At 51.7% G+C, this 21,079-nt stretch overlaps 9 protein-coding genes across 9 annotated transcripts; 6 read left to right on the plus strand and 3 right to left on the minus strand.

The window, feature by feature from the left end:
• Window positions 1-1,249: 1,249 nt before the first annotated feature.
• J4E82_005460 (uncharacterized protein) lies at window positions 1,250-4,480 on the plus strand (the record flags this gene model as incomplete). The annotated part of the gene is made up of 3 exons (XM_051731725.1): window positions 1,250-1,331; window positions 1,413-4,200; window positions 4,252-4,480. The coding sequence occupies 3 exons, from the start codon at window positions 1,250-1,252 to the stop codon at window positions 4,478-4,480; spliced, it is 3,099 nt and encodes a 1,032-aa protein (XP_051588454.1).
• Window positions 4,481-5,543: 1,063 nt separating this feature from the next.
• J4E82_005461 (uncharacterized protein) lies at window positions 5,544-6,579 on the plus strand (the record flags this gene model as incomplete). The annotated part of the gene is made up of 2 exons (XM_051731726.1): window positions 5,544-5,813; window positions 5,869-6,579. 2 exons carry the CDS (start codon window positions 5,544-5,546, stop codon window positions 6,577-6,579), a joined length of 981 nt encoding a protein of 326 aa, XP_051588455.1.
• Window positions 6,580-7,308: 729 nt separating this feature from the next.
• On the plus strand, window positions 7,309-9,272 carry ARB1 (ABC transporter ATP-binding protein arb1; the record flags this gene model as incomplete). Its single annotated transcript, XM_051731727.1, has 3 exons — window positions 7,309-7,902; window positions 7,954-9,095; window positions 9,146-9,272. 3 exons carry the CDS (start codon window positions 7,309-7,311, stop codon window positions 9,270-9,272), a joined length of 1,863 nt encoding a protein of 620 aa, XP_051588456.1.
• Window positions 9,273-9,904: 632 nt separating this feature from the next.
• On the plus strand, window positions 9,905-11,308 carry FYV10 (GID complex subunit containing RING finger motif; the record flags this gene model as incomplete). The annotated part of the gene is made up of 3 exons (XM_051731728.1): window positions 9,905-9,955; window positions 10,012-10,821; window positions 10,871-11,308. 3 exons carry the CDS (start codon window positions 9,905-9,907, stop codon window positions 11,306-11,308), a joined length of 1,299 nt encoding a protein of 432 aa, XP_051588457.1.
• A 244-nt stretch (window positions 11,309-11,552) lies between these two features.
• On the minus strand, window positions 11,553-12,626 carry J4E82_005464 (uncharacterized protein; the record flags this gene model as incomplete). Its single annotated transcript, XM_051731729.1, has 1 exon — window positions 11,553-12,626. One exon carries the CDS (start codon window positions 12,624-12,626, stop codon window positions 11,553-11,555), a length of 1,074 nt encoding a protein of 357 aa, XP_051588458.1.
• Window positions 12,627-12,940: 314 nt separating this feature from the next.
• Window positions 12,941-14,244, minus strand: TCA8 (Succinate--CoA ligase [ADP-forming] subunit alpha, mitochondrial; the record flags this gene model as incomplete). The annotated part of the gene is made up of 7 exons (XM_051731730.1): window positions 12,941-13,441; window positions 13,494-13,576; window positions 13,624-13,649; window positions 13,698-13,760; window positions 13,817-13,943; window positions 14,005-14,033; window positions 14,087-14,244. 7 exons carry the CDS (start codon window positions 14,242-14,244, stop codon window positions 12,941-12,943), a joined length of 987 nt encoding a protein of 328 aa, XP_051588459.1.
• A 659-nt stretch (window positions 14,245-14,903) lies between these two features.
• On the minus strand, window positions 14,904-16,055 carry J4E82_005466 (uncharacterized protein; the record flags this gene model as incomplete). Its single annotated transcript, XM_051731731.1, has 3 exons — window positions 14,904-15,027; window positions 15,077-15,766; window positions 15,817-16,055. 3 exons carry the CDS (start codon window positions 16,053-16,055, stop codon window positions 14,904-14,906), a joined length of 1,053 nt encoding a protein of 350 aa, XP_051588460.1.
• Window positions 16,056-16,834: 779 nt separating this feature from the next.
• J4E82_005467 (uncharacterized protein) lies at window positions 16,835-19,286 on the plus strand (the record flags this gene model as incomplete). The annotated part of the gene is made up of 4 exons (XM_051731732.1): window positions 16,835-16,841; window positions 16,963-17,000; window positions 17,047-17,415; window positions 17,466-19,286. 4 exons carry the CDS (start codon window positions 16,835-16,837, stop codon window positions 19,284-19,286), a joined length of 2,235 nt encoding a protein of 744 aa, XP_051588461.1.
• A 592-nt stretch (window positions 19,287-19,878) lies between these two features.
• On the plus strand, window positions 19,879-20,566 carry J4E82_005468 (uncharacterized protein; the record flags this gene model as incomplete). Its single annotated transcript, XM_051731733.1, has 3 exons — window positions 19,879-19,898; window positions 19,953-20,113; window positions 20,172-20,566. The coding sequence occupies 3 exons, from the start codon at window positions 19,879-19,881 to the stop codon at window positions 20,564-20,566; spliced, it is 576 nt and encodes a 191-aa protein (XP_051588462.1).
• Between the last annotated feature and the right edge of the window lie 513 nt (window positions 20,567-21,079).

Below are 21,079 nucleotides of genomic sequence, written 5' to 3' on the forward strand. Positions count from 1 at the left end.
CCCCTCTAACATGATGACGAAGCGCTTTCGTGATACTACGATCGAGGTTTGGAAGCTGGCTTCTGGCCCTACAGGAATTTCCTCGTGTAGGCTTCGATGTACGTATGGACAAGACTGATTGTCTCCAAGATCGCCCGGGCGATGCCACGATAGTCGAGGGGGATAAATGTCAGCATGTAGGACTCATCTGTTTGGCCATGTCACGTAGCGTGGCTATCCTTCAAGTTGACTTGATCACAGACTTGAAGAAGGTCCACCTCTGTTGATATGGTGCTGTAGTATGAGTTGTCAAAATCGATAGGAATCGCACGTCAGATGTTAGCTGGGACGTTCTCAAAGATGAAACGCTACACATTCCATAGTAGATAGACTGGCAACCTGCTTGGCAAGTTTTTTCGGAAGACTATCGACTAACGGCTTTATCACGGAGTGTAAGTCGAGATATGTCTGCAGCTACTTATAATTTAGGTGTAGGAATTCAGTTCTAGTGGAGAGGAAGCGAACCTTGTTGTAACAACAAGGTGCTACAGCGAAAAAGGCCGATGCATGCACAAATACAAAGAAGAGACGATGTCTAATCATATGATTACTGATATTAATGTAGCCGTCGCTGAGCTTCCGCCGCCACAAAATAGGTGCTATGTAGTTGGGTACTAAGTCTGCAGGAAGTGTTGTCCTGTCAACATGGCCTTGACGCTGAACGATGACTTCAGTATATTAGACGGTACAACAGAAGGGGAGGGCATTCAACGAGGGAACAGCAGTGGAGATGTACTGGCAGCAGTCTGAGCTTTGTGCACTGATTCTGCAAAAGGGCTGACAGTGGCGTGGGCAGTCAGCGCTAATCTGTAAAGAGTCGAGATAGATCTAATCACGTGCTTTCGTCACCGAGACGCGACGCGTCTTCCCCACCTCATCTGAGCGATGTGGCAAACTGGGAGTGATGGGATGTATACACACGAGCCAGTGTTACACAAGACGATCGATCTGCGCAATTTTCCTTCCAATCCTTGCCGTCCCTAGACTCTGTCCCTGAATTTGCCACCGGAGGCGTGAACGCGCGACAGACTATCGGCGCGAAAGAGCCAGGGGTACATCTGCCTTTCCACATTTAGTGCTTCTTGTCATCTCACCCCTCCGTCGAGGTTACAGTCTTTCATTCAATCTGTTCATCAGTCCTGTGTTCGCTGCGCGTTCCTCGATCTCAGTCGCAAATTCGCTTGCTTTTCCTTTCCCTTAATCGATCATAATGGCACCTCGGCGATCAACCCGCAAATCGACCGGTATCGCGAATGACGTCGCCACCGCGCCTTCACCAGCGTCTGCAACTGGTATGTATAGGCTGTTTCCGGCTCTCACTTATGGATAAGCAGTCATTTCTGTTCTTCACTCTAGTGCTAACGCGGTCATAGCCCTAGTAGATTCCCCCATGGATGATAGTCGCCACAAACAGAAGCGCACTCGCGCCTCTAGATCCTTCGTACCAAACTCTTCCGACCACGAAACGGACACAATCGAAGTCGAAGCGCCCCAAAAATCCGCCAACAGTCGCCGCGTCCTCAAAGAAGTATTGATTCCCACCAAGTCCAAGAAAGCGCCCGCCACTCGCGGAAGGCTAGCAGGACTCAACGCAGAACAAGCAGAGCAAGAGAGCTCAACTGGCTCGCCTTCTTTGGAGAACTCAGATTATGAGACACCGGGAACCAGCATCTCGACCACACCAGCTGCCTCAGTCAATCGTGGCAAGATGCCCGCCCGTAGCCGGCTGAACAAGGCTACAACGCCTTCGCAAAGCGCCTCATCTAAGCGATCTCGCAGCGCCGTACTAGACTCTGATTCCGAAGACATGACACTCGACATGGATGCTGAGATTGCTCTACAAATGCAGTTAGAGGACGAAGAGGATGCGCCACACAGCAAGCGTCAGAAGATTGAGACGGATGAAGACGAAGACATGCTATCTGAAGATGAGCCAGTCGCACCTTCGCGTCGCAAGAAAGCGCCTGCATATGTCGGCAAGGGAAAGGGCAAAGCCAAGGTCGAAGAGATCTTAAGCGACGACGACCGGGATTCATTGGTAGATGAGCTGTCCTCACCCCCATCTTACAAAGGCAAGGGTAAGGGCAAGGCTCAAGCATCTTCAACAGAGCGTGGTCGCTCTGCGCGTTCTAGTGCGAAGAAGAAGGGTACCTTCACAGAGGAGGACTTCCTTGATGACGATGAGTCCGATGGCGGAGAGTTCCGTCCTGACGACGCAGATGACGCCGATTCTCTGCTCAATGATATCGAAACACCCATGGCTAGCGATAGCGACGAGGAGCCTCTGATGACAACAAGTGCGCGTGTGAAGAAGATTGTCGCGGCAAATCCTAAAGCAGCTGGAGGCCGCAAGAAGAAGCTCACTCGAGGTGAGAAGGAGGATGCAGCTGGTCGTCGGGCAAGGTTCGCACACATCGCGGACAAGTGGGAGCGAAAGCGCGCCATGAATCGTGAGCGAGCAGAGCAACAGCACCCAAAGCTGCGCACTATGTGGGATGATCTGAAGAAGATTCCGATCCTCGAGACTCTGAAGGCAGAGCAGCCTGCATCAATCACCCGGCGATTAAAACCATTTCAACTGGAGGGCCTCAGCTGGATGGTTCGGCAAGAGAAGACTCACTACAAGGGTGGGCTACTCGGAGATGAGATGGGTATGGGCAAGACTATTCAGGCTGTCTCTCTGATCATGTCTGACTACCCTGCGAAGCAGCCGACGCTGGTTTGTGTTCCGCCAGTCGCTCTCATGCAATGGTCCAATGAGATCCGCGAATACACAGACAACAAACTCAAAGTCTTGGTGTACCACGGCACGAATGCTAAATGCAAGAAGATGTCTATTAAGGAACTGAAGTCCTACGACGTAATCATGGTCTCGTACAACTCTCTGGAATCACTTCACCGCAAAGAAACCAAAGGATGGTCTCGTGGTGAGGACATCATCAAGGAAGCATCAGCACTTCATGCTATCCATTACCACCGCCTGATTCTGGACGAAGCGCACAGCATCAAGTCCCGCAACACCGGTGTAGCCAAGGCTTGTTTTGCACTTACTAGTAACTACAAGTGGTGCTTGTCTGGTACGCCAGTCCAGAACCGCATCGGAGAGTTCTTCTCCCTTCTTCGCTTTCTGGAGGTTCGCCCTTTTGCAGACTACTTCTGCCGTTCGTGTGATTGCGAGAAGCTACACTGGGCTACCGACGATGACCACATGTGTGTTGCTTGCAACCATGGTGCATCTGAGCACATTTCTGTGTTCAACCAGGAGCTTCTGAACCCGATCACTGGTGATGACGTCCAGCTTCGCGAAGAAGCTTTGACGAAGCTTCATTTGATCACTGCTCGCATCATGTTACGGCGTATGAAGCGCGATCACACCAACTCGATGGAGCTTCCAATGAAGGATATCATCATTCACAACGAGTTCTTCAGTGAGGTAGAGCGCGACTTCTCAACGTCGATCATGTCGAACTCCTCGCGCAAGTTCGACACGTATGTTGCGCAAGGTGTCATGCTAAACAACTACGCCAACATCTTTGGTCTTATCATGCAAATGCGACAGGTCGCTAATCACCCTGATCTGTTGCTGAAGAAGAAGGCGGTTGAAGGTGCTGGCAACGTCTACGTATGTAACATCTGCGATGAGCCTGCCGAGGATGCGGTACGCTCTCACTGCCGTCACGAGTTCTGTCGCGCTTGCATCAAGGACTTCATGGATACCTGCGAAACATCCGGTATGGAAGCAGACTGTCCTCGCTGTCACATCGCTCTTGCCATCGACTTTGAGCAGCCTGAGCTTGAGCAAGATGAGGACTCTGTCAAGAAGACCTCTATCATCAACCGTATCAAGATGGAGAACTGGACGTCTTCCACCAAGATCGAGATGTTAGTATACGACCTCTATAAGCTTCGCAGCAAGAAGCAGACACTCAAGTCCATCGTCTTCAGCCAGTTCACGTCCATGTTGCAACTCATTGAATGGCGTCTACGTCGCGCCGGTTTCAACACGGTCATGTTAGATGGTAGCATGACACCCGCCCAACGCCAGAAGAGCATCGAACACTTTATGACAAACCCGGATGTTGAGGTCTTCCTCGTCTCTCTCAAGGCTGGCGGTGTCGCTCTCAACCTTACCGAAGCTTCCAGGGTATTCATCGTTGACCCGTAAGTACTATCCTTAGGCATATTCTGTGACAGCCTGCTAAAACAATTTAGATGGTGGAATCCAGCAGCCGAGTGGCAGTCTGCCGATCGATGCCATCGTATCGGCCAACGTCGCCCTTGTGTGATTACTCGCCTTTGTATCGAGGATAGTGTAGAGTCGCGTATGGTCGCGCTGCAAGAGAAGAAGGCAGCTATGATTGCTGGCACTGTGAACAACGACAAGGTTGCCATGGATCGCCTCAGTCCTGAAGACTTGCAGTTCTTGTTCCGTGGTACCTAGTCGTGCACGGGTTTTGTGTCTTCATAGGAGTTCGGGGTGTTACGGGGTGTATGGGTAGAGAGTTCAGGGCTGTCACACTACAGTCATGAGGCGTTTGTCGGTCAGCGGCGCGTAAGTTTGTATTTCTGCTTGAGGTTCCGGGACTACTAGCGTTGCACATACGGAGTACAGTCCAAGCGGGATCCGACGCATGGCGCAGTCGTAATTTTCGACACCTTCTCGATAGATTTATACCCGTTTACATCATAGCATAATACAGTGTCGGACATCCGCGTCTCGCCGTGTCTCGCCGTATGTAGCTGTATAAAACCTTTGGTCCACTATCTTCTGCTAGTCATGTGTGTTGTTGATGCGAGATCTGTATAGGCAGTTAGCGTGGTGAGCGCAGGGATGACGTCGATCTTCAGCTGTTCATCCTGGACTTGCTGGTACATCCTGTAGTACAATCTCAGGCACAACCATATTGGGCGCAACCGGATAGATACATAGAGATGCAACATGTTACAGTCTTCAAGATGTTCGCATCAGATCATTTACTGGATACCAACATCGAATAGTTCAAGAACTACAGTCGGGCATTTCTTTGTTTGCACTCTGACTGCTATTATCAGCGCAGCAATCATAACAAAAGTACTTTCAATAAACTTGGTACATTCTCAAAAACACTCTAGACTCACATCAATCACTACACGAAGCGTATCCGCGGAACCGAGGAGATGTCAACGAAGCCATATTATGGTGGTGTTTGTGGTACGTAATTTTACGTAAAGCCCAACTTGTTGCGCGTGAACCTTCAACTCAGATCGCCGCGCATGTGCCAGGTCAACGTCAGGGTAAATGCGCGTGTTGTGCAATTCGAATCGTGAAGGAGCGGCCAAAGGCACCGTTCTTTAACGCTGGATCCGGGAATAAATGGCGCGATGAGGCACTTGGTCGCGCAAGAGCTTTTGCGGTCCGCTCCCGAGGCCTTGAAACTTAGTTTCTTATAGACGTCGTCGACCTGTTGCTTGCCTTGTTTGTACTTTGTGCATAGACTCTGTCTCTTTCGATCTTTCTGATCACTATGAGTGTGTTTTCGGGTGCAAGAGAATGGGACCTCGATATCGATCGCTACCTTAATCGTGTTATTCCTCCTTCGCCGCTGTACAAGCTTCCGACGTCGATATCAAGGTTCCTCGGTTACAGAAAAGAATCGCGACAGGATGTTGGGAACATACTTGGAGCGTTCTGGTCGTTGCTGGGCGCATTCTGTGGTCTGGCGGTTGTAGCAGCAGTCTTCAACAATACGGATAGTATACAATGGCATCAGCCACCAGCGTTGATCGCTTCATTTGTACGTTACCCATGAATGAGGCCGTGGCAGTGTGTTGTGCTGACTACACGCACAGGGTGCCTCTGCAATTCTCGAGTACAACTCTATACGTTCACCTCTCGGCCAACCCCGCAATGCCCTGCTAGGCCACGGCATCTCCGCGCTTATTGGCGTCGGGGTATCGAAGTTGTTTCAATACCATCCAGAGTACGAGTCAATAAAATGGATCGCGGGTGCCATAGCATGCGGCTGCGCGTCTGCTGTCATGCTTTTGACCAACACCGTACATCCTCCAGGTGGCGCATCCGCAGTGCTCGCCGCCACAGACCCGGTCATTACGGCCATGGGTTGGTATTTTGTCGGACTTGTTCTCTGGGGCGCCACCCTTATGGTTACAGTCGGGCTGATCATCAACAACATTCAGAGGCAGTTTCCAATATATTGGTGGACCCCTGTGGATTTACGCAAAGCGAAGATTGAAGACGAAGAGGTAGTGCCAGACGGGAGAGGCGGATTGGAACCAAAGAAGAGTGCGGAGGAACAACGTTACGACCAAACAGGGGATATAATAGAAATCAACGGTGCAGAAGTCGTACTACCCGACGATATAAGTCTGAATGGGGAAGAGACAAGGGTATTAGAGAAGCTACGAGAGAGGTTACGAAAGAGAGTAGACGTTAGGAGAGAAGGAGGGGACATGGAGACAAAAGAGGCAGACAGTGGAAGGAGTAGTGCTGAGTTCACTATGGTTCCGAGTAATAGTGGGAGCAGTCAGGCTGGTATATAGCACGGGCTTATCGTTGTTGAGTATGGTGAAGATAAGAAGCCGCGTATGACGATCGTGGCTTTTCCGAGGAGTATCCACAACACTCAACAACTAAATACATGATATCCAATACCAACGATAGTCAAACTTGATAATTGTTCCTCGCACCGTGAAAGTCTGAAGAGTATGGATTTTCAATACACGAAAATCTTCTCGGGAGACATGAGTCTGTCGACGCCTTGTCGGGAGGTGTATAGCGTAGTACTTCAGATAGAGAGCAAACTCGTATCAAACGCAGATGCAAATGTTCTGTGTCCCACCAGACTCCAAGGCTGTCTGCGTGTCGCAAGGCCTAGTCTTCCAAAGAAACACACGTGCAGCGATGTCAGCGTGCAGCCTGACCGCTGAGCGCCTTACTTGCCCTATGATGATGGTGGGGGAGCGCCCATTGGCCGTGCGCAGCCTTCGCCACAAGTAAGAAAATTGATTCACAGGGTCGCATTGTCTGATCGGCCCTGACGAGTTCTTATTCTTACATCCTCTCCTTCTACATTACCAGCAGCGCTTCAATACTCCACTCGTTTTTCCATCCGAGTGTTGCGCTCTGAAGAGAACCTGAAACAGAACCTTTGGGTATCGACAATCGATAAGAGACTTAGCGGGGCACAGATTGACGTTGTTCCCAACCCTACGAAATTTCCTCCTCCTTCCACCATCCCAGAGTCTTCACTCATACACCACTAAGACACCATGGTCTCCGCCTCGAAAGCTGCCCGCCAAGCGAAGCGCGCCGCTGACGGCGATGCGAAGCCCAAGAAGACGGCCACTTCCAAGTTGTCGTCCAAGGCCAACTCCAAGAATGCCTCCAAGGCCAACTCTGAGAACGGCGACGAGGCCGAGGACCTCGAGCTGAACGAGGAGGTCAAGAAGCTCACCATGCAGGAGGACAAGCACGGTCTGTCTGACCGTGTCACCACCGGTGTGCTCGCCTCGCTCGAGCAGTCGCGCGATGTCAAGATCATCTCTGCATCGCTCGTCTTCCACGGAAAAGTCCTCTTCAACGACTCCACCCTCGAGATCAACTACGGCCGACGATACGGTCTGTTGGGTGAGAACGGTTGCGGAAAGACCACTCTTCTCAAGGCCATCGACAAGCGCGAGTTCCCCTTCCCAGAGCACATCGACATTTACCTGCTGAACCAGGGTGCCCCCAAGACCGAGTTGGGTGCCTTGGAGTGGGTCGTCCGTGAGGCTGAGAACGAGTTGGCCCGTCTTGAGAAGCTGGCCGAGGACATTCTTGAGAAGGATGGTCCCGAGAGCCCTCTTCTCGACGACATCTACGAGGTATGTACCAGTCAGATCGAACCAAAGTAAACCTTATTAACCCTTTGCCAGCGTCAAGAAGACATGGACCCATCAACCTTCCATACCCGCGCATCTCTCATTCTCACTGGTCTCGGCTTCAACAAGAACACCATCAACAAGAAGACAAAGGACATGTCCGGTGGATGGCGTATGCGTGTCGCGCTCGCCAAGGCGCTGTTCGTCAAGCCTGCCCTCCTGCTGCTCGACGACCCCACTGCCCATTTGGACTTGGAGGCTTGTGTGTGGCTTGAGGAGTACATGAAGAAGTGGGAGCGCACTTTGGTTCTCGTGTCCCACTCCATGGACTTCTTGAACGGTGTCTGCACAAACATGATTGACATGCGTCAAAAGAAACTCCTCTACTACGGAGGTAACTACGACACATACCACAAGACTCGTACTGAGCAGGAGGTCAACCAGACCAAGGCCTACGAGAAGCAGCAAGATGAGATCAAGCACATCAAGAAGTTCATTGCTTCCGCTGGTACCTACGCCAACTTGGTCAGGCAAGCCAAATCTCGACAGAAGATTTTGGACAAGATGGAGGCTGACGGTCTCATCGAGCCCGTTGCCGTTGACCGTGTCTTCACTTTCCGTTTCGCCGATGTCGAGAAGCTGCCACCACCTGTGCTTTCGCTCGACGATGTCACCTTCTCTTACTCTGGAGACTCAAAGGATAACCTGTACGAGAACCTTGACTTTGGTGTCGACATGGACTCTCGAACAGCTCTTGTCGGACCCAACGGTGTTGGAAAGTCGACTTTGCTCAACATCTTCACTGGAAAGCTCAGCCCCACATCTGGTGTCGTATCGCGCCACACTCACTTGAAGCTCGGTGTGTACAGCCAGCACTCTGCTGAACAGCTCGACCTCACCAAGTCTGCCCTCGACTTCGTCCGCGACAAGTTCCACCACATCAGCCAAGATCTTCAGTACTGGCGTCAACAGCTCGGCCGTTACGGTATGACTGGTGAGGCCCAGACCTCCAAGATGGCTACTCTGTCCGATGGTCAGAAGTCCCGTATTGTCTTCGCCCTGCTTGCTATTGAGGGACCCAACATGTTGTTGCTCGACGAGCCTACCAACGGTCTGGATATCCCAACCATTGACAGTTTGGCTGATGCCATCAACGCTTTCAGCGGTGGTGTCGTCGTTGTTTCTCACGACTTCCGGTATGTTCCTCGCTCGCCTAACACTGTAATAGCCTACTAACAAACAACAGATTGCTCGACAAGATTGCGAAGGATATCATGGTCTGCGAACACAAGACCGTCCGCCGGTGGGACGGAAGCATTGGCGAGTACAAGAACCATCTCCGCAAGAAGATGGCATCGACTGGTGCTCTCTAAGCGGATTTTGGGAGTGTTTTCGCTAGTTACACGCGTCCTCCGAGCTGCGGAACGCAGGTACAACAAAAAGTAATGGCCTTAGAGCAGGTTTTCAGGATACCTCTGCAGTAGGCCGGCAGCTCATCGCTACCTGCGTCAGTGTCGTTCTGCATGGGTAGAGACATCTGGATTATGCGTTATGATGCATTGGTTCTTAGAGGAGTTTTAGATTTGCCTTACGATCAGAATGATATCACATAGAAGCATATATTGTTGTTACCCTTGTTGTGAACGCTGACAACGTAGCTAGACGTCATGTTTGTGGTCGTCGCGTTGAATACATGCGCATAATCGGACAAGGGAGCGCTTGCATAGTCGTTTTGAGGGTAGGGAGTGCGTGTATGCGGTCTCCGGGTCGTAAAGTGTTCGGCACGTGCCGATTGGCGAAAGCTATGAGCGTGACGAACACCCCCGCAAGCTCCGCGGTAGTGGAGCTTGAGCATCTACACCCAAACCTCTCGTTGCCATACTTCCAGACCATCGCTCTCCAGGCCTTTTACCCCCACTACATTCACTAGAACCCACAATAACCCCGGAGACATAGTAGCTGTTATAAGGAGAGTGTGATTTATTGAGATCACTTCCAGCCCGCCATGGCTGAACTCACAAGCACGAAGCTCAATGCGGAGTCGCATCTACTCCTCGTAATGCCTATTCAGATACCTTAGTGTACCCACACTCCATACTAACACGATTGTAGGATCAACCTCTCCTTCGCATGCCGTACGAGCTCTCCCGGCGCAATTTCAAAAACGCCCAGCGCGTCATCGAGCATTCCTCCAGCAACCTTACCACATCGTTAACCGCCGCCACCAAAGCCGCCTCTAAGAACGCCTCTCCAGAAGCCACACTCGATTCCCTCGACTCCATGATAAGCAAGATGCAGGGCCTAAAGCGCAAACTAGAAAATCTCCACGAAGAAGAAACGCGCATCCACCGCTCCGCGAAGGCGCGCTTACAACACCTGCAAGATCTTTACGAGATCCAGAGCCTTGTCGATGTCAAGTACGACGAGTGGTCTCGAACGCGATTAAGTCGTTTGCTTGTTGATTACCTGTTAAGAGAGGGTTATGCGGAAAGTGCGTCGTGTTTGGCAAAGAGCAAAGGGATTACAGAGCTTGTGGATGTAGATGCGTTTGTGGCGTGTCATCGGATAGAAAGGAGTTTGAGAGAGGGCATGAGCACGTCTTTGGCGCTTGAATGGTGCAAGGAACATGGCAAGGAACTCAAGAAGGGGGGTAGCATGTTGGAGTTTGAACTCAGGTTACAGCAGTATATCGAGCTGGTCCGACAGGGACACGAGGCTGGCTTGAGCGGGATGGATGGATTAGAGACGCAAGACGACGGTATGAATGGCGTTAGCATTGGGGGTGGAGGCGGAGAAGCAAAGTTGGTTGAGGCAAGGGCTCATGCTAAGAAGTATCTCAGTACAAGTGGGGATTTCGAACTGATGAGGAGGGCAGCGGGCATGTTAGCGTATAGGCCTTGGGATGAGGTGGAACCCTATGCTGTAAGTTTTTCCAAAACAGCATATCGTTCCATATCTAACAACCTTCTAGTCTCTCTACTCGACTTCACGATGGTCACATCTAGCCGACGTCTTTGTCCAGACACATCACAACCTCTACGCTCTACCTCCACGACCGCTCCTCCACGTCGCCTTGAGCGCTGGTCTCTCCGCTCTTAAGACACCCGCTTGCCATTCCGCCTACACACCCTCTTCCACGAATGCTGCTTCGTCTACTACAACCGTCTGTCCGATATGCAGCACAGAGCTCAACGAGTTAGCGCGCAACGTTCCCTATGCCCTCCACACCAAATCGATTGTCGAAGATGGACCTGTAGTGTTGCCAAACGGTCGCATATATGGCTCCGAGAGGCTGCGCGTCTTCAACGAAAAAGTCGGAACAGAAGAAGGCTTCGTAAGAGATCCGGCTGGCGGACTAAGCGGCGAGAGATGGCATGAGAGCGAGGTCCGAAAGGTTTACGTTATGTGATGGTTTCTCTCTTTCTCTTTCAACGGCATTTGTATGATTATCGGGTATAGCGTGGCGTTTTGGTATATGCATATACCCAGCGCGGGATGGGTCTGCGTCTTTGGTCCTATCATGTGGTACAGTAGGATCTCAAAGCTTTCGCGGTTGATCAAGTTCAATTACCGCTTTCCGCTTAACCTGCAAACATGTACTCGTCCAACATTGAGAGTGGTGCCCGACAGTGTTCGTATCCGCGATTGCAGGCTCACTCATCGTCGTCTTCCTCTTCCTCTTCTCCTTCCATTGCTCTCTTCATTGCTTCTTTCTGGCTCGGTAACCGTCCACCCCTCCCCACCTTTGCCTGCCGCGCCATCTCCTTCTCTTCATCGCTATCAGCCACAAGCGGAATTTTCTCAAACATGAACATGCGTGCAGCTCTGTCCTCGCCCTTCCATCCGGTCTCCATGGCGCCCAGAGTCCTGACATGATGGTAGCCGGGATACTGCTCCCAATCAAACTTCCAGCTCTCCACCACCCTCAACCCAGCATGTCTCGCCAGATCGCGGATGTTCCACAATGTGTACGGTTCGCCCTCGAACAGCGTGACAATGATTTTTCCGCCCATGCGTAGGAAGGGCCTTATTGTCTGCTGAGGAGCAGCACGTTTCTCCTTATCTGCTTCTTGGTTTCGCAAGATTTGTAACCGCCGTTTCTGGTTCGACGTGTCGAGACAAGACTTGAAGAAAGATACTAGCAGAGCTTGGTTCGCGCGGACTTGTCTGTTCACGTCGGTGGAAAGACCGCCTGTATGGGGAAACATGAATGTGATTATATCCCAACCCTCGTCGTCGTCATCCTCATCACGTTTACACCGTAACTGTTTATAGCTTGAAAGTTTGGTTGCATCGATGTCGTGGTGGAGAGGTACCGGCGGTGAGAGTGCCGAAAGTTCGGCTTGTATCTCTTTGAAGGTAGGGTATTTGCTGTGGAGGTCTTCTTCGTCGTCGTAACTTGTTGCGGTTACATTTGCGCAGCCGTGTTCTATGGCTAAGGAGCGGGTAAAACTGAAGTCGCCTTCGCCGACAAGGAGGATGTGGTCGTATTCGCCGAATGGCATTTTGCGCTTCTGCGAGGGCTGTACGTGGGCAGATGTGGTCGTAGATGTAGTTGCTGCTGCGACTGGTGCGCTCGTCTTCCCGTGTTTCTTCTTCGCAGGTGCTTTCGCAGTAGGTTTCGCCTCGGCGGCTGCTTTCGCGTTCTTTTTGTGGATCGCGAAGATCTTCTTGTCTCCTTCACGTTTGAGCTCACGGCGAGCGCGCTTAGTCTTTGTCTTGGACATATTGCTGTGCCTGCAATTGCTGGACAATTGGATGCGCCTCGGAGGTTTGCGGGGAACGGAACTTTGACGAAAATCATGAGCTTGGACCACACTTTTAAGCAGGGCTCAGGATCTGCATGTGAAAAGAGGGACCGAAGAACGTGGGTATTGTTGGCTGCACAGAATGCAGTCGATCAGCCCTTCAATCAATATTCAGATAGATGCAGACATGATGATTTGCTCTAATGACTAGAATGTACAGTGGACCTGGTGCAGCAACCGCAATTTGCAAGCCGGCACGTTCAAACAGTTCAATGAAACATTATTGCGACCGCTTATATCAAGTCGCGCTTGACGAACTGGTCGTAGAGAGATGAACCAAGCTTGGCGGGGGAGCGCTCAACGGTGACACCAGCAGCCTCAAGCGCGGTGATCTTGGAGTTGGCATCGCCCTTTCCACCGCTAACAATAGCACCGGCGTGACCCATCCTCCTGCCTGGGGGCGCGGAAATACCAGCAATGAAACTGACAACGGGCTTGTTGGCAGTGTTGTACTCCTTCAAGAAGTCTGCAGCATCCTCCTCAGCGGTACCGCCAATCTCACCAATCATGATGATACCATCAGTCTCTTCGTCCTTCAAGAAGACGTTCAGGCAGTCGATGAAGTTGGTTCCAGAGAAGGGGTCACCACCGATACCGACGACCAGCGACTGGCCAAGGCCGGCTTGGGTAGTCTGGTTGACGGCTTCGTATGTGAGAGTTCCGGAACGGGAGACAATACCGACGCGGCCACGCTTGTGAATGAAGCCTGGCATGATACCGATCTTGCATTGGCCCTGTTCAAGTCAACAACATGATCCAACAAACAAGGTTCGGTGGAGAACGTACGGGAGCGATGATACCGGGGCAGTTGGGGCCAACCATGCGAGACTTGCTCTGGGTCTTGAGCATATCTGTGATACGGACCATGTCTACTTCTGTCAGCCCGTATACCACAGTGTGCTAGTGCGTTTCATACCGTGCTGTGGGATACCCTCAGTGATACTGTGTGTTGTAAGCCTCCATATACCCAAGTTTGATATATACACCTACGTCACAATCAGGGGAACCTCTGCGTTGATGGCCTCCTCGATACTGGCGGCAGCGACCGGTGGGCTACAGTAGTGTCAGGTCACATGGTCGGTATAGAGTCGTAGAGGTGTTTAGCGTACGGAACGAAGATGGCAGTAGCGGAAGCTTGAGTCTCCTTCATGGCCTCTGCTACGTTCTTGAAGACGGGCAGTCCAAGGTGTTCAGTGCCCGCCTTCTTGGGGTTTGTGCCTCCAACAACCTTTGTGCCTGCCGTCCCGTCAGTCCTCCCCCTCACAGGTTTATGTCATCGGTTTCGATGGGCGCATACCGTATTCAATCGCCTGTTGTGCGTGGAAGCTGTTCCTGCATTAGCATCTCCTTCCCTTGTCGAATCTTCCACTCCCACTCACGTTCCCTGCTTTCCAGTGAAGCCCTGGAACAGGACCTTGGTGTCGCCGTTGATGCGAAGGTTCTTAATCGTCTCGGCATATTGCGAGGAAGCGGTCGCATACTGCCTGGTAGCGGCCTTGGAGAGCGCGGAGCGCATCGGTTGCCGGATTGCCTGCATCGTGACGGGTATGGTGGTCACGAAAGCAACTCTGGGGTTTTTGGAGGGTATCGCGGGTCGGTTTAGTGGTGGTTAGCGGTTTGAGCGAAGCTGCGACATAGCGGGAGTTCTTCGGGGGAGCTTAGCCAGCCTAAAATCTCGTGCCAGGGTCCGTCCGCGCCCGACAACTTCACGAAAATAACTCGTTTATGTGCACCCTTTAGAAACGGGATGCAATCTGGTTGTACATAGTAAGGGGACAAATGGATGCGCTTTAAGACACTTTGTTCATCATGCGTAATTTGTTTGTCATCACTATTGAATGTTTGTTGAGTGTGGTATTACTAGCTGTGCATGTGTTCAACTTTCGATTTCAATCATGTTACACAGTACGTCTCGCAGTAGTAAGATATCTACAATCATCACATAGCATAGCCAGACAAATACGAGTCATTGCTTTGGCTTGTAGGTCTGTGATTGTGCCATTTGCTCTTACTGTACAGTTCCCGACACACTGAGCTAGGTGTCTGACCGATGATGGAGGGATATGTCTCTCAGTTGTCAACTCCACAGAGTCAAGATGTGAGACCAGTGATACAGTACGGGCAATCTAGCGCAAGGCGTAGTCAACTCTGAAATGTTCTACACGTTTTATACACCACAGATGGACACCTGCGCATTTAGTCATTGAGCTTGCCGTAGAATGGGATTCCGATGGCCTGGAGAAGTAAACGTGCGTCCTTGTTGTTGGTGGCATCTGTTTGGATGGTGATGTGGCAGCCAGGAATCATCTTAGGCGGGTACCTGAGATCTGTTAGTCAGGAAACGGATCATGAAAGAAAAGCGAACTCACGCATCATAATTGACCTCAATCTCCGGGAAGAGAGCGAGCTGGTCTGGGGTAAGACCAAAGCTCATATTACCGTGTCCGTCTCCAGACGAACCTGGAACACCCTTCCACTCCTTGATTCTCGGCAGGACCACATCGATGAGCTTTGCCAAAAAGTGCTCGGCATCTTCCCGCTCCATTTTGGCTGTCACGGAGACATATCTGCCCGCACGCAATCCCCACCCAATGACATTGTGCTTTGCCTTGTGGGATGTAGCTCGTACGTTGCTGATGGCTTGTAGGATCATACCCGCAACGTGCAGATTTCCACTATTCTCTTGGGCTTCTGGTACCATGGAATGAACTGTGACGCCTGTGATCTTGGGAACATTGCGGAAAGTGCGGGGCTCTTGGAGCAGCCGAAGTACCTCACCCTTACCACGTGGAGGCCTTAGGGGACGGTTTTTGAAGTATGGAGAGTCACCGGTCCATTCTCGCAGTCTTTGATCTGTTTTGGCAGCCCGGTATCCTGGGGGATAGTGCTGGTATGTGAGGGTGAGCAGGTCGGATGCGATCTTGCTCTGATATGTTTGCTCGAGGCGGGAGAGACTAAAGGGTCCGGGTTGGAAGAGTCGCGATGAGGGGTCAGACTCTGGAGGCGGTTGATGAGGGTGAAGAGGACCCCGGTAGTATTTGGGCGAACGGTATTGGTATCTGATGTCTATGAGCCCATGCTTGAGTGGTGTCCTATCTGAACGCCATACCTGCTTGGTGGCAGCTGCTTGTTTCCTCGTCTCCGCAGTCTACTCCGTGCTATGGGGTCGTAGTTCTTTGCGAGTTCCTGCGATGGCGCCGGGATCTCGAGTGATGATGCATCCTCAATTTCACGGACTGCTTCGGTTGAGGCATTGCGGTGGCACAGGGGAGCGGCTGCGCGGATGGCGGGTCTGGTGTTGTTCCGAATGACCGCGGCGGTCCGGAATGGCAGTTCGCGCAGTGCCATGGCTGTGTGATGCGACGTCGTGGTGGGTATGGCCCTCAGCAGCATGCTACACAGTCTCGAACGGACTTTTCCTCGGAATACGCTATACGCGAGACGCGAGAGCTGCAGGGATGGGCGGCGTCTAAGGGCCGCGACTAGCCAATAGGGCTACCCCACTCGTCCGCACCTGCCTCTTCTCCAGGTCAGCTTGCGACATGCGGCTGATCGGGATCTGGGACCTGTATCTTTCTTTTGCGGTCTTGGGTTGAGGTCATTGTTCACATCTGCCTCCTTAGCTGTGCGTCATAGCTACCCTTCACCGACAAACCCCGTCTCCCACCAACCAAACACACAACCACCCTCTCGCTTCCCCACCGACCACCGAGCTCAGGGCTCGTCTGCACCTTCCTCGACCACCACACCCCGAGCTCGCTGCCTACCCCGCTACCCACCTGGCTGCCCTCATTCTGCCAGCGGCCGCGGACCTCCACTGAATGGGTCTCACCTTCACCCACCACCACAACCATTATGAACGGCATGTCGCGGTTCCTCAGCCGGCGCGACAAACACCATGAAAAGCGCGCGTCCAAGCACGCCAATACCAAAGTACGCCTAAGCTCTTTCGCTTCCGTCAACTCCCTCAGTCCTCTACTATGTCCTGCCGTTGCTACAGCGCCGCAAGACTCTCCTAGCTGTCCACGGCGGCTGTCTGCAGGCATCGAGACGCTGTATCATAAGCTCCCATTTGTATCGCGAACGTCGGTAGAGGATAGTCTTCTATTTCTACACCAAAAGCTATCATGTCGCGTTTCTTCCCTTACTCCCAGCGCCGATCAAACCTCAACATCGCATTCTTCTGACTATGTACTTGTGCAGTCTAAATCCAACAACCCTTCGCCCGATCTCTACAAAATATTCACAAACGAAGGCCCGAGGCCGCCAGCCAATGTTGAAGCCGAGAAGAAGGTATGCAAGGAAACAAGGCTGAGCGGTATCATATTGATTGGTGTAGGTCAAGATGCTCCTTTCACGCCTACAAGGCGTCGGCATAACGAGCATGGGCGAGGAACAGGCGGAACATGCTCTCGCCTGGCATCCCAACGACATCGACAAAGCATACGACCTCCTAGTGCTTGCCAATGAGTCACTCGAAGGTGAACTAAAGGACTACAACCCAGATGTAACCATGTTGGGCGCCATAAATCGAAATATGGTGACATGTTACCTCGACGCATTATTGTTTGCCATGTTCGCCCGTCTCGACAGCTTTGAAGCCATGTTGTATGACAACTTCGAAGATGAGCCAAGAAAGAAGCTGGCGGCTGTCTTGCGCCTATGGGTCAACCTCCTGAGGAGTGGACAGCTCATCAAGGTCGATCTGGTACCATATACCTTGTTATCCAGCATGTTCATGACTAATGCGCATCGTAGACAAAGCACCTCCAAGATTCCCTTGCCAAGTGCGGGTGGGAAGATGCCGGACAGGTCCGCCAACAAGACGCTTCAGAAGCCTTTACTTTCATCACCGGTGCGCTTGAGCTGCCTCTGCTCACACTCAAGATGGACATTTACCATACTGGACGTGAAGACAAGGAAGATGACCACAAGTTCGTCAACGAGCGCCTGCTCGAGGTCGCCATTCCAGAACAAGAAGGCGACGATGTTGTCACATTGGAAGACTGCCTGGAAACCTACTTCAATAACAGAATTGAGGTCAAGCGCTACCTGCAACGGCAAAATACGATAGCTTCTGTCAAGTCCAAAGACGACGAATTTGTAGACAAGGATCCTGAGAAGAATGAGACCATCCATATTGAGACCATGGAGATGGAAGGCTCAATGACTCCCATCGTCTCGACGCCGATGACTTTTGAGCCCACGACCCCAGTAACTCCAACACGGCCCAATCTGGAGGGTCGCCGCCGTGCTGATAGTATCTTCAGCCAGCGATACACACGCCAGTCCCAGGACACAAGCAAGTTTGACGAAAAGAAGCATGTGCAAGACATGCTAGACAACAGCTCTGGCGGCCGACCGCGATCAGCTTCTCTGCTTAAGAAGGAGATTCTAATGCCAGCTTGGCAGTTCTTCAGTCTTATACCCTGGTATACCGACAATGTGCCGAAGACAGATGCTCAAGTTGCTGCACATTTCTCAGTAAAGCGTCCGGTGCTCGGTATATGCCTGAAGAGATACACGATGACCCCAAATGGCACTCCGAAACGCCTTGATACTTATATTGATATTCCGCTTGACATTGGCTTGCCTCACTTCATCTCTGATGACAGGATGAAAGAAGAGGGTCCATTGTTCGGCAATTTCAAGCTAGTTCTCCAGTCTGTCGTATGCCATCGAGGTGTGTCAGTCGATTCTGGGCATTACATTGCGCTTGTCCGCGCCAACGCTCGCGAACGCCCAGGCACCGCACAATCAGATTCTGAGCAAGAACAGGAGAAGTGGATACGCTTTGATGATCTTTCACCTCAACGAGTGACTGAAGTCGATATCAAAACAGCCTTGCGAGAAGAATCACCGTATCTGCTCTTCTATCAGGTACAGCCCATTGACGAAGAACTCGCTTCCCGGGGAGATCCTCCGACCTATGCAGAGGCGCAGTCTGGTGTACCGTCGGTTGATCCTTCACGGGAAACGTTATCTTCCCTGAATTCTACAGCAGCAACGGATGCTGAAGCTGGTGCAAACAACGAAAAGGTCAACATGGCAGATGTACACACCGAGTCCAACTCGACAGACGAGCCGGCTAGTCGAACCAGCATGTCCAGCAATCGGCGTAGTAGCACCGCGATAGAGGATGGCGAAGGCAGCTTACGTGGCCGAACGGAACCGCCAACGCCAGAAGACCAGAAGGGCAGCTTTTTGTTCGTGTCCCGACGCGGCTCTCGGATATGGTTGTCTGGGAACAACAGAAGTCGACCAGGTAGTCCAAGCGGCGAGACCCGTTTGTCTCTTACTTTGTCGAGGCTAACGGGACGCGGTAGCAAGGACAAGCTGGTTACGACTGAAGCTACTACCAACGACGAGCCTACTATTGTGATTGACAGAGTGAAGAGCGAAGAGAATGATCAGCAAGACAATTCTCCGACCAAAGACAAGAAAGAATCCGGCCTTGGACGCAGCAAGAGCAAGAAGGAAAAGAAAGACAGACGGAGAAGTAAGAGTAGAGATCCTGGGGCTTTCCTAGAGAAAGGCAAGCACAAGGATAGACCGGATCGCGAATGCCTGGTGATGTGAGGGAGTCAGGACTTGTGTATACGGGGGAAGGTCCGTCCCCAGTTTTGTTGTTTACTTGCTTGCATTGCATATCGCCTCGACACTATTCTACTACATGGTGTCTACGAAATCGGCGGAGGAGTTTTTTGAATCATTAGCGCGGCGTTATTGGAACATAAGATTATCGCTCCATGTTGGATCTGCGACAGGGCATATGCATATTGGAGTACTATAGATGAGATACCCTGAATCGAGACAGCCGGAAAGAATGAGTGAAGGCTTCGGCTCGAGATGTCTGTGCATTCGATAATTTGTGATGCGCGTTGGAGTCCTTCTGTGGCGCCTGCTACCATGTGTTCAGAGAAGGTATTAGACAAGACTAGAAGAGTGAATGCCTGTTAGGGCTAGCCAGCGGCGGGCAACCTTGGAACAACCTGGCCTCTTGGGTCGGCGCGCTAATGACGACCCTCGCCCACCACAAAAGTCGCCCGCTTGTTCCCTTACCCTCTCACCCACGTTCTGCGCAACCACATCTCTATCTCCAGCCTGTTGTTAGACGATCGCGAAAGCGAATCTCAGTCCTCCTCCCGAACCATCCGCTTCAAACATCACAATGGCGATCAGCCCGCAAATGTACGCCGAACGTACCCCCGAGTTATTGAAGACAGTTGGCTGATTCCATTGCAGTTCCAACCTGGTTATTATCCTAGGGTTTATGCAAATTTCGAAAAAGATACCGTTCGACAACGAGAATGTCCTCAATGGCGTGCGCGCGCTCTACATCGTCTCCAACCTGATCATCGTGGGTATTTACCTCTACGTCCAGGCGCAGATCAACAAGAAGAATGGTGCGTCAAATAAAGCCTAGTGGTTCCCCAGGCAGTTGCAGCGGCTAACACAGTACAGACATGACCGTCGTCAAATACGTCGAGCCCGCTCCGATGGGCTCCGGCGAGGAACCAAAGTTCGTCGCTACCACAGTCAAGGCCTACGATCTCCAGAAGCTGCGCGAGCTCTTCAAGGCCCAAATGATGGGTGTCGGCATGATGGGTGTGATGCACCTCTACTTCAAGTACACCAACCCGCTCCTCATTCAGTCCATCATCCCCCTCAAGGGCGCTTTCGAAGGCAACCTCGTCAAGGTCCACCTCTTTGGTCAGCCCGCAACTGGCGACCTTGCTAGGCCATGGAAGGCGGCCGGCGGTATGATGGGTGCTATGGGTGGTGGCGAGATTAAGACCGACAAGAAGAGCATCGAGGCTGCTGAGCGTGCTGGCCGCGGTGGCGTCAAGGACGAGTAGACGGATTCTCGTACCTTGTAAACGTTTTTATGCAAGGGATTCTTGCATGAGAGCTGTCTTCTTGATAGGGAATACCTAGTCTACCGGACTTGTGGGTGTGATTGAGCGACTCATGCGCCTGCTAATTGTATAACATAAACGTTTTATGCTGCTATTGTTCTTGACTTGTGATGCTTTATCTTTCTCAAAATCGTGTACAATCATTTCACCTCCTAGGGCCCAGCCCTACAGCTCTCTCATCCAGAAAAACAGCTATCCTCTATGTTCAGTCTATAAACTCCAAATTCACAATCAGCCATGAGTTCCGCGCCAACCAGTACGCCTCTGATCACACCGATCCTCATGTTGTGTAGGTCTCCAAGAAACGCCATATTAAACATAGTACCTAACCAAGAAGAATGGTGGGAAAAAGCGCTTCAAGTTCCCATGCAGCTAGTATCGAAAACAGAAAACGATAGCAACAGCGTTGTCGACCAGAGACTTATCGCCGACATTTCCGTCGGCCGTGGGTTG

This window comes from Alternaria postmessia (genome assembly GCF_024291825.1).
Source record: "Alternaria postmessia strain BMP 2775 chromosome Unknown scaffold_29, whole genome shotgun sequence".
NCBI classification, from domain to species: domain Eukaryota; kingdom Fungi; phylum Ascomycota; class Dothideomycetes; order Pleosporales; family Pleosporaceae; genus Alternaria; species Alternaria postmessia.